The 17761-nt window shown below is 41.8% G+C and overlaps 1 protein-coding gene across 3 annotated transcripts in view; it reads right to left on the reverse strand.

Annotated features, from left to right (window-relative positions):
* Positions 1 to 17761, reverse strand: part of pde10a (phosphodiesterase 10A) — a 63943-nt gene that overhangs the window by 33184 nt on the left and 12998 nt on the right. The window contains exon 1 of one of the 3 annotated variants that reach the window (XM_034152174.1): positions 5451 to 5798. The exons of the other annotated variants lie outside the window; for them this stretch is intronic. Within the exon in view, the coding sequence (XP_034008065.1) occupies positions 5451 to 5514 (64 nt within the window). The 5' untranslated portion in view covers positions 5515 to 5798. Of the gene's footprint in view, positions 1 to 5450; positions 5799 to 17761 lie in introns of those variants that run through there. 3 annotated transcript variants of the gene reach the window in all.

Below are 17761 nucleotides of genomic sequence, written 5' to 3' on the forward strand. Positions count from 1 at the left end.
ATACAGCCGGGGGATTGTATCCATTGTTGTGTGGCTTGCAGAGATGCTGTAAACTTTACTAATGTATTTCATGCTTTGTATTAGAATAGTAAAGTATTGAGACAAGCATCTGCAATGAAACATGATAATGAGTAATTTGTGGAAGGATATTATTAAGTCAGAACTCATAATAGGAGACTTTACAGGTCAACACTTATCAATGACACCAAAAGGGGAAGCCACAGGGTATTTGTAAAGCTGCGTCTCTTTATAGGAAGCTGTGTAGCAAGGCCTCACTCTCTCTTAGTCTGTATCAACAAGTTTCTCCTTATTAACAATTTCAGTGTTGTTAGATTTCGCCTCTTTATTCCATCACACAGTCTTCATCTGAAAGCTGAAGAACAGAGATTGTGACAGGACATCTCTTAAACTTCTGATCCTCTCCCTATTGCATTTCTTTTCAACTTGATTTTATTTTATTATTACAATTTCTAACAAAAAGTGTCTTTGATGAGAGAAATCCCATTCACATATTATTCACAAGGTATGCTTTGTAATTCCCTTGGCTCTAATAAGATGATAAATCCTCGAAAAAAAGGATCAAAACTGTTGTTCACTCTATAAAAAGCTTAAGAAATTGGACAATTTATCACCTCCAGTTTCTCACCTTATGGCATTGTACACCAGGATAGGATGATATAACTGTTGGGCGTTTTCAGCGTGTTGAGTTACTATTCAAACAATTATCTGGAAGGAGGATGTAAAGATGTTGTCTACAATCAGACAAAACTCTTTTCAAATAAGTTTTATCTAAAAAATGGTTAGTTGGAGGTGTCAGGGTAGAGATGGTCAACTTTGAGGTCAGAAATGTTTGACGGGTAACTATTGTTGTATGCAATAGGTAAAGGACACACCTGAAGGCAAAGGGCTGTTTAACAAGGCTTCACAGCTAAGAGAAAATGAATAAGACAATGCATTGATCATTTAAAACAAATGTTGCGAAAATCTGCAACAGAAAAAGTAAATAAAGGCTTGTTTCTATAAGGTCATTAAAAAGCTGCCAGTCACTCACACGGTGAACAAAAAGGTAGAAAATTGGATGGAAATATGTCAATACCGTTTGTATAATATTATTTGTAAGGTAGATGACATCGGATCTGTGTGGACGGAGGAGGAGAAGTTCTGTTTTGCTATTATTTTCCTTCTCTTAAGCGGAGCAGAAGACTCAATGGACGGTTAATCACATGCTTGATGTGCATCATTATTTATTCGCTTGGTTAGTTTGCATTGCACTTTGCCCCATGTTGCTTTTATTATTTGTTACCTAAGACACGTGTAAACCTTCTTCGTAACATTTCAAGATTTCTTTGCCATTTCCACTCAGGTTTTTTATATGCATAGTAACAAATGTGCATTTTAACAGGTGGATGGATGATCTTTGAGTTTACCGGAAGGTGTTTACTGTAGTTCAGAGTGAAGTGTGACTTTCTTTTGATCTGAGTTGTTATCTTGGTTACCAGCGGTTTAATGCAGGAAATAAACTAATGGAATCCTTTGCAAGATTTATTTTATTTTAATGCTAAAAGTTATACAGAGTGCAAAAAAAGGGTTACATATCCCTGGAGGGACTGCCGTAGTGTTAGTATCTTTAATTGAAACAATAAACTTGCAAATGCAGATAAAAGGAATAGTTTAAGAGCTGTTAAAATCAGCAGCCAGCTCCACCCTATCTCTATTATTCATCTGTATTTCCCAGGAAGCATCCAGCTCTCTGTGTGATGCTGCTGCCCTGGACAGAAGTGAACGTGTGTCTTTAGCGCTCCTGTCAGACTAGGTCGGGCAGCAAGGTCAACAGCAGAGGCCGACCCCGCGGTGTTGATGTTTAGTGAGCAAGATGTTCCTCCTCTGCAACACATAGATGAAAAATGCACATGAGAGAAAAAGGGAAAAGACCACTTCTCTTGAAGCGCACTCCTTCTGGCAAAGAGTCAAGGGCAAGCTGCCAAGGTACTACTTTTCACTTTCCTGACATGAGGCTGAGGCAGGAAAGGGGAGGGAGGGGCAGAGAAGGGGTGCGTGCGTCAGCAGGTCCGCCTGGGACTCCCTTGCCAGGAGGTGGGAAGAGCATGTGGTTCTTATCTTATCTCTGGGAGGGCTTGGAGCACAGCGTCCAACACTGACATTTAGTGAGCGGCGAAGAAGAAAGAAGACTGAAGATGAAACGCTTTGACTCCTCTACCACTGCTCACCTGATTTATTCATCGAGCCTGCACTGGTAAACTTGGGTATGTGTTTGTAAGTATGCAGGTGAACACACACACATATACAGTATATGTATATACAAACGTCACATTCCACAGCAGCCAATGAGGTAACCAGATGCTAAATCAATATTTTCAATCAGTGAAAAGGTGTCAAATCAAGCAAACTTTGTTTCACTATGGACTTTAACTGCCATCCCATCACTACAAGAGAAACGCCCCCGCATGGCGAAAACAAACACTTCTGCACGAACACGCAAGCTCACACCTCACACTCTAGAGAGAGAGTGAGAGAGATTTCCATGGAAATGTAATTTGCATTATTTCCACTTCCATGGTCCAGGTCAGTTAGACGTAAAGGGTAAGGGCTATAAATGGCAAACTGAGATGTAGATAAGGCATGCCCCTTGATCCACGGCCTAATAGTGCAATCACACAGGCAAGCAGCTACTCTTTAAACTGCAGTTACAGACACATATCAGGTCAACCTTCACCTTCAAATCAAGTTCTAAACTTTCTGGCGCCTTCCCTCCACGACAGCCAGAGGTGGAAGATCACGCAGCCTACCACAGCAAAGCTGGAGCCGCCGCCTCAGAGTTAACATCTCATCTGAACTGGTGGTTTGATGTAGCACTGCCTCTGTTCCCCCCCAAGAGCCACATCAGTGATGAGGGGTCATGTTCCCCGCTCCACATCTGGACTGATGCTGAACTCTACAGCCGCTGTGCAGAGGGGCCAATGGGGAACCGGTAATGAGAACCCCAGATCTGTGCGTCTTCTCCAGTGCCCTGCTCTTTTATTAGCCTTGACACGAGGACAAGTTGTAAAGAAATCTACATGTATGTGGCCTTTTCCCATCCCCTCAGATACCAACCCACGACAAGCTACAGGGGGTCAACGGACGCCAATGCAATGAGTATGTCATCTGTTTCTCTGCTCAGATCGCACACGTGCCCTGGCCCTGATCCAGTCCGGCGCAGATCCTGATATAAAAAATGTATTCTAACTGCATCACAAGTTCATTTTCTTTGGCTTGAATTTCCTGAGGGTTTAAATAAACACGGAAGACAGATCACAAAAAGAGAACATTTGGCTTGTGCTCAGCTCGGTCTGGAATTATTTAGACATTCAAATTCCATTCAAGCTTTAATTTTCATATTAATTAATCATATCAAGTAATATATGCATTTTTATGTTGAGTGTGTCTATATGAGTCCTCACTTTGAGAGAAAGGCATGTGCTGGGGAAGGAAATGTCCAGCGTGAGCACTTCCTGCTCAACAATGAAGCCTCCTTCACTGAGTTAAGCAATTCGTCGACAACCAATTGGGTTTGAAAATGCCTGAGAGATCACATTAAGGCTGACCCAGTCTGACTTCTGCTCTGACGCAACCATTAACATCCCTGCACGCAAACATGCACACGCTTATATGTTTTCCCGCAGCGTGAGACTTCAAACATTTTTAAAGGTCCCAGGACTGAATCTCTGCTTAGAATTACATTAGCGACCACAATGTAAAGGAGCCAACACGTTGTCTTTCAAACTGTTAAGACAGTCCAGCAACCAGTTGCATTTCAGAACAGACAAGCAATGATAGGAGGATAAACATGTCAGCAGTTGCTGGAATACAAAACAGCAGTAATGGGTGTTAGTTACATTTAAAGTGATCTAAATGTCTAGAAAGCATCCTATATAAAAGAAAAATATGTTCTTGAGTTAAAAAAATAAAACATTGGATAATGTAGCCTATAATCAAATTACTCCGTGAGCAATCACATTGAAACATGCAGTGAGAAGGCAAACAGTGTGTCGAATTAATCCTACCTTTAATCTAGATTAATTGACAGCTGTACAGTAAAACATGACATCATAAATGTGAGCTATGATACTCACACATGATGACAATTATAGGCAAAGTGAAAGCAGGCATGTCGAATTTTTCTCTTCACGACATATTTATGAATGACTTTTTTGTAGTTAATTTGTTTTTTAAGACAGTCTAATGTTTAGTCAGCTGCAGCCACCAACCTTTGTTTGCAAATTCTAAAAGTGTTGAAGCTTTGTAAAATCTCAAGTCTGTGTACTTTTTTGGTCAGTTTAAGGGCGGGATACTTGCATACAATACCTCAATAATACATTCCATGACTGCAGTTCACTGCTGTGTGGGTATTTTGGCATCTTTCAGTATCCCAAGCCCCAAACGGCTAACTTGTCATTACAGGGTTGCCACAAAAGGTCACTTGAGGTGCCAGTTAAACAACCAGATCCACGAGTTATTCATATTGCACACAGTCAGTGTAAATGTGCCATCAAAAAAATATATAAATCACAATAATTCCTAAAGTAGAAGTTCCCACATTTATATTACACTGATTACCAATACTCAATTAATGCCAACATATGCAGCATGGACTGCAAATGTGCCACTGAGTAGCACAACTTCTAAGTGAATATTCTATGGGAAACATTTTATAAAGAATTACAGATGCATTCACTAAACTTTCTGCAATTTTTGTATCAAACTGGCAGCAATGTATCAATGTATTTAATATTTTTTCCCGATGAAAATAAGGTTAAATTGTGAAGAACAACTATAAAAGAATTAAGAAAATAAGCAAAACAACTGATATAAAGCCATAATACATGTTAATAGGACGTCTAGCACAGCTATAATATGACATGAGAACAAATATTAGTATAATTGTAATATACGTAGCTTTGGGAACACCGCATTAAATATTTAAACATGTTGGTAAGTATGAATATAATAATGAATACGATCATACTTCCTAAACTCATATTTCTACATGCTATTTTCCTCGAACTGTTTTTACTGTACACTTTCTATAGCCAACACTCCGGTGCTAGCTTTGGACTTCGCCTGGCTTTCTGATGCCATGTCTTATTGCAGGTCGCTGACGGTCCCCTGCATGAGCAAGATACCCGAGAGGGGATTCATAAACCCGGGATATATTTTTATTTTAAAAAGACTGTAGCGATGATCAATGCTGAATGCTCCCCGTCCAATAAAGTCCCCACTCATCTAGATCTGCTATCAATCTGTCATTCATAAAGTTGTGAACACACATGGGCAAATAACGTACTCCTGCAGTACTACAATTATGTGCTTTCGCAGTGTTACTGAACATCACAGCTTGTTATATTTTTGCGTATATTTAAGTTTGATTAACAAAAATAAAGAAGACCTACTTGCACCCAGGAAACAGTCCGTCAACCTTCTAAAACAGCTTGTTGAAGACGGGCCATCTTCCATGTCGGACTGTGAGCGCAAAAGGAGAGAGGAGCCCCGGAGAAAAGTGCGCCTCTGCAGCTGCAACTTGGTGCGTCTCGGCGAAAACCCAAACTATTCCAGTCCTCGTTGAGGTGATGGGTGTCCTCAATGCTTCAGGCTGTGCACGGTTTAGGAAGGGCAAGAAGAGCAGTGTGCTGCCCCCCCTCCACCAGCGCTATGACCCAGCACCGCTGGCCGAGGTGTAGCTACAGTCGGCCCGCCTCCTCCGCTGTGGATGTGCAGCAGCAGACTGGAGGAGCCGAGCCGACGACGTATAGACAGAGAGAGAGAGGGGAGAGAGAGAGAAAGAGGAGAGAGAGAGAGAGAGAAAGAGAGAGAGAGAGAGAGAGAGAGAGAGAGGGGGGGGAGGGAATGGGAGGGGAGGGGGGAGAGAGAGAGAGGGGGAGAGAGAGAGTCACACACACACACACACACACACACACACACACACACACACACACACACACACACACACACACACACACACACACACACACACACACACACACACACACACACACACACACACACACCACACACACACAGAGAGAGAGAGAGAGGGAAAGCCAATAGAGCGCCAAGCAGTGTTTAGCTCGACTTCCGCTTTGGGTTTCAAAATAAAAGCCTGCATGATTGTGTAGCCTTGAAACAAACCGAAAATGACAATAGGCGCTTTCACACCGGAGTACTTTTCCCAGTATAGTTCCGATAGTTCTTGAAATGTTGCGTTCACACCAAAAAAATCCGGAACTAGAACTTAGTTCATGAAAACCTTTTCACCCCCTTTTTAGTCCCTGCTAGAGAGCAGGTACTTTCCTGGGAGAAAAAGGTTCCCATTTCTGATTGGCTGGGCGAATTGCAAACCACGCCCCGTAAAACTCCGAAAAGTTTTGTGAAGCCGCCATTGTATTTGCTGGCATTAGCATTATTAGCATTAGCATTAGCCCAGCGCACCAACAGAGAGAGACTAACTTATGGCAACACAAAAAAAACATGGGAGCGGTGGAGTGATGAGGAGGTGTCGGCGTTCTGGCGATTTACTCGGAAGGCTTCAGTAGAAGCTGCTGGGAGTCCCAGCAGCTTCTACTGAAGCCAGTCCCCAACTCCGGGGACTTCCGGTGTAGGTACCAGGGGTGTTTCTCAATGTCGAGTACGCTTGCTTGGTAGCACATGTCTTCCGAGTCACTTGCTTCAGAAGCGAGGCAAGAATACTTCCTGGCATTCGGAAAACGAAGAGTGGAACAGACGAGCAAGTGTGCAGGTGTGCGTCATATGAGAGGCCCCGCCTAACATTTTCCGCCACAGATTTGGGGAAATTGGTACGTGCGCAAAGCATTGTGGGGATTTTAAGACCGCGGAGTCTACAGCCTCGAAATTTCTCGCTACGAAGTACGCAGGGCTTGGTATAATTCCAAGTATGCTGGACATTGGAACAGTCCTTCGGCGGCACTCGATGACGTAGTATGCTTGAAATAGTGGATCTGGAGCAGCTTTACTCGACATTGAGAAACACCCCAGATGTGCACGGCCTACCAGATCAGCCCGGGGTCCGTGACTCTTACCAATTGACGTCACGCATTGGCTGTACGGCAACCAAAGAGGACATTTTACACGGCCAAATTCCGCAAAGAATATTAAAAAATAACAATCGACAGTGAATGTATGTTAGTGGACTGTGTCAGGAAAGTGAAGTGTTAATTAAGGAATGTTAATGAAGAACTGAAATGCATAAAATAGAAAGTTAATATGTAGCACATCCCTCCGAAATATGGTCGTAGACTTTACTGATGATTTAGAATTTATCCAGACTCAACGTAAGAGCTTGTGCCTCTTCGGGGGGTGCTAACATTTAAACATACACTTTATTCTTTACTTTCTCCGTCTTTATATGTAGAAGATATAACTTTTCTCTGTCATGTTGTTTCCATAGCAACAACAACTTCCTGTCAACAGCGTAAACTCGCCTTCAAAAATAAAAGCATCTAAATAAAACAGGAAGTTAACCTAAATTACATTTAAGACACTGCGTAATATCCTTTTCAGTTTCACAGAACACAAATTGGGTTATTTACATAATATGTTTACATGATTTTGGAGGGATATGCTACATATTAACTTTCTATTTTATGCATTTCAGTTCTTCATTAACATTCCTTAATTAACAGTTCACTTTCCTGACACATTTCCACTAACATACATTCACTGTCGATTGTTATTTTTTAATATTCTTTGCGGAATTTGGCCACGTAAAATGTCCTCTTGGGTTGCCGTACAGCCAATGCGTGACATCATTGGTAAGCGTAACGGACCCCGGGCTGATCTGGTAGGCCGTGCACATCTGGTACCTACACCGGCCGGGGACTTCGGGTGGCAGTCAAGCCCCCAGGAAGTGCGCCGGACTCTGATGAAAATATTCGTTGTGTCCAAACGGCGGTACTACAATTTCCGTATCAGTCCGTGACGTCATTGGGCCCAGAAAGACTTTTCCCCATTGACTAACATTGGGAAAGAAACGTCTGTAAATCAGCGGATAATTTTTTTTAAACTAAATAAACTACCCAGTATGTAGTGATGTTACGTATTGTGCCGAGGCTTCGGAGCGTGTGTCGAGTAATCCACACATCTATTGGCTCTAACGGTTCAAAAGAGATGTCAATCATCAAAATCGACCAATGGGTTCCAGAGAAACGGCAAAAACGCCCATTTCCACCCAAATGACCCCAGAGGTGGAGTTTTTTTTGCTAAACCTCTCTAAAAAGGTAAAATGTCACTTATTTTGCATCAATCTTGATACAGGGTACTTATTATATGTTGTACATTGGATTCCTAAAGCTTTTAGTCTACTAACCCATCATCCAAGGGTAGTTTTCACTATAAGTAAAAAAGAATGGACGGACACTATAATTTACAGTTTTTTTTCAATCTGAATTTTCTTTAAAATAAAAAACATCTATATTGATTCTAACTTTTCTACATCCAACTCACAGGTTTATCATTACTTTGAGAAAAAAGATTATTAATTTTCCCCTTTTAGAAGTGTAGTTATGGTCATTTGTTCTGGAAATGTCATTTTCGAGCCTGAGACCTGAAAAACAGGCTTGGGGCTAACATGAAAATATTAGTTTATGTTCGTTGTCTAGAGTTATTCTAAGGCTTTACTCATTGGGAACTCGGTATGAGATAGAGAGGCGAAGTCCCGCCCTTCTACTTCCGCCCCATGGGACCTTATTTTGGAAAAATTATGTATTGAAGTCAATGGGGAGAGAAAACGTATCTTTCGATCCTGTTTGAATTGTGCCACGAATTACTATGATGTTTGTCAATCTTAAAAAATGATTTCCATGTCAAAAAAGTCACAGTTTATCGTAAAACTGTTGAAATATAAGACTATGAAAAAAATACGCAACTACAGTAGAAAGACTACAAATCCCAGAATCCCGGTCCCGCATGCTGGCTCTTACGGAACCGACTAACTCCCCTTTTGTGTATGTACAGCTCTCAACATGCCCAGACTTGTAGTGATTTTCACCTTGTTTAATACTTTTCGCCTCGTTCTGAAATAAAGAACTGAAATGTGCTAACGTGACGGCCGTCTTGGTGTGTGGTGCGAGACAGGAGATGTAGTTAATTGAGCGGTTTCACACAAAAAAAAGTGTTACTTCACAGTTTTACGACACATTTTTATTTTTTTGACTTGCAAAATTATCTTTTAAATTGACAAACATCATATGTGTAATTCGTGGCACAATTCAAACGGAATCGAAAGATAATCTTTCTCTCCCCATTGACTTCAATACATAATTTTTCCGAAATAAGGTCCCATGGAGCTCCCCCGGAAAGGGAGGGACTTCGCCTCTCTATGCCAGTGGGCTCTCCAGAGACTCGCTGCTGTTTCCTGGTCCATGGTCAGTGGTCAAGGAGGAGACGGCGACAACTTCTAAAGGTACAGCATGGCACTGGCAGTAACTTAATGGAGCATTAATTTCCGCATGCAATAACTGAGGTCCAGCACAGATTGTAAGTATCTTGCTGATGTGCAGGCGTGCCATTTAGCAAGGCACTGAATTGTTTCCAAGTGCTGCCCCTGACCTATGACCTCCTCAAAAACAGGGCTTCATCTGCAGAATTGGGTTGGGTACTACCAAACCAAATGTAATAAATGGCTTGTGTAGAATAAGGCTACCATCATCCAGAACAGTCAAACACAGTCAGACAAAAAGAGATCTGTCGGCTAAAATGAATGGCAAACATTTTAACACACGTTCATTGCTGTGCATCCTTATAAAGCATATTCAATGTACAGAAAACACAAACCATGTGTGTACATGTGAGAGTGAGATAACAAGCGGGGTCAGTCCAAAGTTTAGACTCTAAACATCAGCAGTCTAATTCCTTTCTTATCTGTCTTGAGATTTTAAACAAGGTTATTTTTTCTGAGGCAAATAAGATTAGTCGTTCTGCCTTTTTAGGGATCACTGTTGATATTTCAGCTCCTGACTTCCAATATCTGCAGAGACTCGCATTTACTAAAGGAATATATTCACTTTATTTTACCAGGAGTTCATTTACATAAATTGTAATTGTAAAAATCGCCTTGAATTGGCACAAAATAATAATCAGTGTTGATGAATCAATTAGCAAAAGACTAACTTCTGCAAAAGCTGCACATCTGCAGTGTAACTGAAATGTTATAATCCCATACTAATAATATCCAATCCCATAATGATAAAAATAAACCAATTAACCTCTAATCAGGTCAGCCACGAACATTTTACATTCATCACTGACTGGAGAAGACAATCTGGTGAATAAACAATGGGAGCAGAATACATAAAAGCACAATTATAAGAATGCTGAATTAATTTGGTCTCTACAATTGTAAGATTATAAAATGCTGCAGTTGAGACAGAACTTCTCTTCTTCTTCTTTTTTGTTACTTTCAGAATCAAGTGTTAGTCAGAGGATTTCCTGTATCAGTTTGAGCTGTCTCTGACGTCTATAAGGCCACACTAAGTTCCTGTTAACTGTAGAAATGTGCCTTAAAGCTAGCCAACAATGTTTATATTTCCACTAATAATATCCATGTAGAAAAGAGACGCATAATTCATTCACAGAGAGCAGAACAATCCTGACGTGAAGCAAATGTTGTGCCATAAATTGCAAAAGTAAACATAACATACAGCAAACTTGGATCGATTAACATAATCTTGCATGACATCTAAAACTGTAAGCAAGTATTAACTTGCTGTAAATGATTCCTGTTAAAAAAGCGAATCTGTTTTTCTTTCAGTGTGAATAATATGAGTGTGGATCCCACATCAAGTTCCAAATGAATTGAGCTCCCTATCTCTGCAACCTTTGTAGATGTGTGCCCGTGTTATCAGCGCTCACAGAGCACCTCGACGGCTCTGAGTCGGCAACATGATACAGCATACGGTGTGCCAGACTCCCTCACGGCTGCAGCATTACATACTGATCATATCGGAAGAGAGAGAGAGGTGTGGGAGCCGAGGAGGGTTGCGTCAGCACGCGCGCTATCAATCACTGGCATTCCTTCACTCTCGAGCAGCTGGTCCATTCAGAGGTCACGTATAACATAATGGATTCTCTCTGACACACTCTGTCGCTTTTCCCTCCATTTTCACCACGATGAGAAAAGCCCCTAAATGAAGAATGTGTCTCACTGTGACACATCAGTTTATTTCACATGCATAACACAGCCTTTTGATTATTTTAAGTGTTAATGAATTTCAATAAAGAAAGCATGTGTTAGTGGAATAATATTTTGAATGCCAAGGAATTTGGGAGGTTGAATGCCGAAGGGGAAGCCAAATAAATCTAGACATTAAGGTAAAATAAAACTAACATACCGCACATTTTCAGCCTTTGATCAGAGGTCAGAGGGCTTAGGTACAAAAGTCACGGCTCGCCACTGCTCAGCACCCCCCCCTTCCCGCGTCCATTCGCGATGTCTCGCTGTCTCGCAGACCCCACGCAGCAACCAGGAAATGAACCCAGCTCACACTGTCCGCTCCTCACAGCAGCGAGCCGCGCAACGTCCCGCCAACACGGCACCCAGACCCCACGCAGCATTCTCATCTGTTTGTCATTACTGGTGTCATTTTCTGGTTGCTAACAAACACCATTGTAACACATAATCACTGATGTTCCGCTGTAACGGTGGTGGACTCATCAGAACAGAGTGGGCGAGCTGACCAATCAGAGCACACTGGGCTCACAGGGAGGGGGGGGGGGGGGGGGGGCAGGAGCTCCAACAAGCCGTTTAGGACAGAGAGTGAATACACATACTATACAGAGATGCTGTATGAGAAACCAATGTGAGTTTGGAAAATTGCACAATGTAAATCTATTCTAGTAGACCTCAACAATGGAATTATGATCAGTAGAAATGGCCATGACATGGGACCTTTAAACAATAAGTAAACGAGACAAAGCTCTGAGTTAAAGTCTCTCTGTCAGCTGAGCTCCTTCACCTTCCTCACCTCTGTGTGTCCTCCCTACACTTCAAGTAGCACGGAAATGCAGATAGAAAACAAATGCTATCAAAAGTTCCAAGCAAAGTTGATGAGTGGAAGTTTATGAGCTTATGTGAGACGGTTATGGGTGGAGAACTTATAGGGAAATGCGGTAGATCACAAGGGATGCCACAACTCTGTCTCTGACCCGCCAGTGAACCCCTCTGATCCATGGCTCTCAGAAGTGGCAGAGCAACTGCTTTAAAGTTTGAATTATTATTACATAACAGGAAGTGAACTGACCAGCTTGACCTGTCTAATCCATTTGATATTTCAATTGTGTGTAGTTAAGTCCACTCGGTATGAAATAGAAACATTGCACTTAAGTAGTTCTCTCTACACAGAAAGCTGTGTTTTTGCACTTTCACATAGTGGCATCCAAGTGTATTATGTTGGGATGCATGTGTAGAAAAACGACAGAGAATCAACAGAATTATCCCAGAAAGTCTTGAGCTATTTTAAATACACAAAGCAAGCTGCATATTGTTCAGAACACATTTGCTAGAGAGCTGCCTGGCATATGTGGAGGGTAGGTAAAGGATCAAATTGCCTGACATTGACCCTGACATTCTTGGATTTTGATGACATTTCCCAGAACTTTTAATTTTAAACTTTGCTAATCGTAGTAACAGCATAACATTCAGATTTATCGCTTCTCCATTGATGTGACCACAATTCAATATTTGACCTTAAAGTGACAAAACAGCATTGTTACCCGAGTAAAGGTTTGTGTTTTGTGTAAAGTATCAAAAGTTATATTATTTTTGATGAATTAATGTGCAAAAAGGTTCCCTTCACTGGAGCACATTTTAACAATTTCATAAAGGCCTGCATTAAAGAGTAATCTGCTAAAGTCACTCGGAGCAAGTGTCAAATTGTTTTCACCAACCAAGCTGGAATTGTTGCATTTCAGATTGTATTTACTGTATTTATTTAATATAGTTTCATCTACAATCTACATCAACTAGGCTTCAGGATTGTATATTCTGTAAATGCAACTTTTATATATTGCTGGCAAATGATTAGAGTAAAAAGTACAATATTTCCGTCTGAAATGTAGCTGAGTCGTATATAGGGAAGATGCATGTAGAGTACCTTCAATCTGTACTCATGTATATAGCTTGAAAAGTTGTACTTCGATACAGTCTGCTGCATTAAGGAAATGTTAGAGTATATATCTACAGGAAAGGATAGATCATGGGCAGACAGACAGGTGAACAGATGTTTTTTTTGGCTAAATCTGCATCACAGTCCCTCTTATTTATTTGATATACAGTTGGAATAAATTAACTATAAGCACCACAGACCCAAGAAAACCTCAAAATGTCCGCCAGGGCTCTCCCCAGCTTGATCTGTATCAATTTGGACAGGCAGTGCGCACTCTTTTCTCTCTCAACATTATCCTGCCACCAAATCCCATACCCTTCTGTGAATGGATAGCATGTGGGTTACGGAGAAACGTATGGAAAGCAGAAAGGTGATGATGAAAGGCGCTGAAATCTCCTGTGTCTAAGCATGGTATGTGTGTGTCTGTCACATGCAGAAGGTTCCTATAGCTGTTGGTGAAAGAGCAGCTTTACTGTCGACCGCTGGGGGATCAACAGCTGACTGAAATGCGCAGTGGTCGGCAGCCATGCTTAACTGTTCTCCCCTCTCGGCTGTTTTTTAGCAAACAACCTCCTGATGACTACGGCCTCTGTCTCCCAACATAAGAGCTGCACATCTTCAAACGTGTGTGCGCTTGTTCACACACAGCCTCGCCCCTACCCCCACATTACAGACCTCATCCACTTAAGCACATTTCTGATTCAAGGCACTGTACAAGCTTTTTGCACTCTGCACACACACACACACACACATGCACACACACACGGTCACACACACGCCCCAGATGTAAGTGAAACATTGACAGATCACATGCAAGCACATGCAAACATGAACACATATGCACATACAGTACAGGAGCAAAGTTACATCCACGTAGGCACACACACACACACACACACACACCACACACACACACACACACACACACACACACACACACACACACACACACACACACACACACACACACACACACACACACACACACACACACACACACACACACACACGCACACACACACGCACACGCACACGCACACGCACACGCACACGCACACGCACACGCACACGCACACGCACACACACACATCACATGCGGCAGACACACACCACAGAGACTTCCAGTCCCCTCCCCCCCAACTGAATAGTCTGTTCTGACAATCCACAGGACAGCCGGAGCATTGACGTCAGAGGCAGGCCCATGAAAATACAGGGTCCCTGGGGGGCTGAGGGAGTTATGCACATCTTCACAGCTTGGCTCGCAACTAGTTCAACAACCAATGAGCATATTACTGCCTCTGTTTACTCTTATTTGTCAGAAAATGCAATAATGAAAAAGAAAAAAGCAGTTCCAGTTTTACACACAGCCTGACATGCACAAATTTGCATGCGACTGCAATGCGGATCGTCTGAAACGTGACGTCAATGGACGTCATTGCACTGTGATCCATTAGGACAAATGTGCGATAGGTGCATAATTTAGGTTAATGGAAACACAAATCACAGCACATCATTGCCTGCCCTCTGTCGTCTTAATAATTGCCATTTTGAATAACTGCTGTCAGACTGTAGTATATTAGACCGACCCAGAGGAAAGGTTTGTTGCTCGCTTAGACGTCCTCAATCCCAGGAGAGAATATGACATCTTTGTTTACCGCTCAATGTTCTCTCCTCAATCTCTTTGTGTTTTCTGTTTTTTCTTCTTCCTCTTAGGACATCGAAGCCATTAATCTCATTGTTCTCTCTCCTTCTCCTCCTCTCACCTTTCTGAGATTGTCTATGGCACATTATGTAACATAGGTTATGTTTGTTTGCCTGCTGTGAGTGTTGCTGGGGTCTTTTAAAACAACCACAAAAACTGCTTGTGTCTAAATTGATTTTGGCATGGAGAGAAAGCTCTTTAGATTGGTTAGTGATACAGTAGAGGGTATACATTAAAGGATTGTGTAAGAGGTGTGTTTTTATATATCACAAAAGCAAGAATAAAGATATCAGGAGATAAATAAAGCACATTAACAAATTATAAAGAAATCCCTTGATAAAATTAGGAAGTAATGTAATACAATTAATATTGCAAAATATGACAAGATTGTCAAATGAACATAATTTGTAGCAGCATTTAAACTGCATATTTGGATTATTTGTATCCAGTTGATAATATAAAATAATTAACCTTTTCCATTTATGAACACAATCAGCATAATGTGATTGTTGTGTCATTATATCAAACAGTAATAACCAGCAAAAATGAATACTACACATAAGACGTGTGAGTGGTGCGCATAAAATGCATGTAAACTGGTGCAATGTCACCACAATGCATCAAAGGCTTCACTTTCACATACATCCACCCACTTCTTTTGAAACTGGTTAGAAAGTATATATACAGGCAGTGTTAGATTCTACAAATCTGATAATGATGGGATCTGATCTGGGTCCACTATAAGTGCAAATGCATATCCAAGACTTCCAAGACTTGAGTGAGGACAGGGAAAAGAGAATATTCTCAGATTATTTAACCTGTATTTCCCATTGCCCTCTCAAGTGAAAAACATTTCTTGAATTAAAACCAGGACTGCTGTATATACAACTGAAGCTTTGACGGTTTTCCCTTTGTGGCAACAATGTTGACCTGGATCCAAGCCCTCAATGAGATCCTCATTTATAAATGATGCTCCACCTCTTTTCTGTGCTGTAGCCTGTCCTGATGAGATATAGGCCAAAATTAGCTCCAGATGAGGAGTTACCATGGTAAAGTCTGCCCTATGAGGACCAAGTGTCCATCTTCTCAGTGGATACAGTAAGTAGGCCTGAGCCCAGTGTGTGGCATGCACAGCTGCAACATGTACTGTATTTTGGAGGACTTCCATTCACATCGTGACATAATATTAAAGGTCACCTATTATGCAAAATCCACTTTTTCATGTATTTTAAACATAAACATGTGTCCCCTCTGTGTAAAGAGATTCTGAAAGTTTCAGGAAGAAAGATTAGCTCACTTTTTGTCCTGATCCATTTATATAAAAACCTGTCTGAAAATGAACTGAACAGATTTTGGCCACTTTATGATATCATAACGATTTGTTGGCTTGTGTAACCATTAGCCAATCACCAACCAAGGTTAACCCCCCCCACTTTATCACCTGAACCTCCTCCTATACCCCATTCACACCAACGGTGTTTCAGGGCCGGTTCGGAGCTGGAGCTTGAAAAGCACCGGGTTTTCCTGTTCACACCGCAGCGGAGCAGCCTCTAAGCTCCGGAATCCGGTTCGTTTCGAGCACCAAAAAGTTGTCCGTCTAGAAGCAAGAACCGCATACGTCACGCTTACGTCGGAGGGGGGCGAGATTAACCTGAGCTAACAGTTAAGGCGAGTACGGCAAATAAAAGTTGTAACCAGCAGTAGTGCTGAGCAAAGTGACTAGAACGCAACCACACACTTGTAAAAAAAAAACACGCTTTATAAAGTCAGGCAACACTAACCAGGCTTCGTGTGATTCTGTTTATTTGTACCTTACTTTGACCATCCGTTCGCTGTTATTGATCATTGTGGAGAGCAGGCAGACGTTTTGTTTGTTATTATAGCAGCTATCGGATGGAATCAATACATGGGCTGCACAGGTTGTCATGTCCGACTATCACAAGTAGAATCATAATGAAAAATACGCCGGTAAAAAGTGCCTGTAGAAAACGGCTTAGCAAGTAGTCAGTTTAGCTTCGGTTGCTATGCTAACATCACCCATATTATACCAGAGAAACTTTCATAACAGCGTTGTGATGCCAAACAGCGTCAATTCAGACTGACACCAAACAGCGTCAATTCAGACTGACACACATTCACTTAAGGGGAACTGGGGATATGTATCAGCTGCTTGTGTGACAGTCAGACAGTGAATACTTTAGAGCCGTGTGAGCTAACCCGGAGCGAACGGGAGAATACACTCCCGTGGAAGAGCAGCCAGCACTGCAGCGGTCGGTAAATGCCGCTGAAACACATTAATAAACAATGAACCACGGCACTCTGGAGAAAAGTATAAGGTTGGAGAAGTCGTTATTTAATTTAATCTGGCTTCGTATGATTAAAAGCAACACGATCATCGATCCGACGCAGTCCCCGGCCCGTTGTTGTTGTGAGGTGAGCTCCGTTGGGGAGAAAATCAGCGACGTAAACTGTGACGTCATGACGCAGCAGCGGCAGCACCAGTCGGGCTCTGAGCGGTGTGAAAAGAGCCGGCGCTAAACCGAAGAACCGGTTCTGAACCAGAAAAGCTCTAGCACGGAGCTAGAAGGGGAAAAGCCTTGGTGTGAAAGGGGTACTAGAGCACAAATATCTCTCAGAGGGGCGTGGGGAGTGGCTCCTTATTTTCATCTAAAGTAAAAGACAGAGAATCAGTACTTTTGAAACAGGGCTGAAACAGAGGGGTTTACGGAAAGCTATAATGCATGATCTGTTTGGTATTTCGAGCCAAACACTTCAGAGACATGTTTTGTATATAACTGAGAACAATAATATATTGATGAAAAAGAGTATAATAGGAGACCTTTAAGGGCCCCTTGCAAAGGAATTATTAAAGACCGATGTTTTT

Source organism: Trematomus bernacchii, unplaced genomic scaffold, assembly GCF_902827165.1.
Source record: "Trematomus bernacchii unplaced genomic scaffold, fTreBer1.1, whole genome shotgun sequence".
NCBI lineage: Eukaryota > Metazoa > Chordata > Actinopteri > Perciformes > Nototheniidae > Trematomus > Trematomus bernacchii.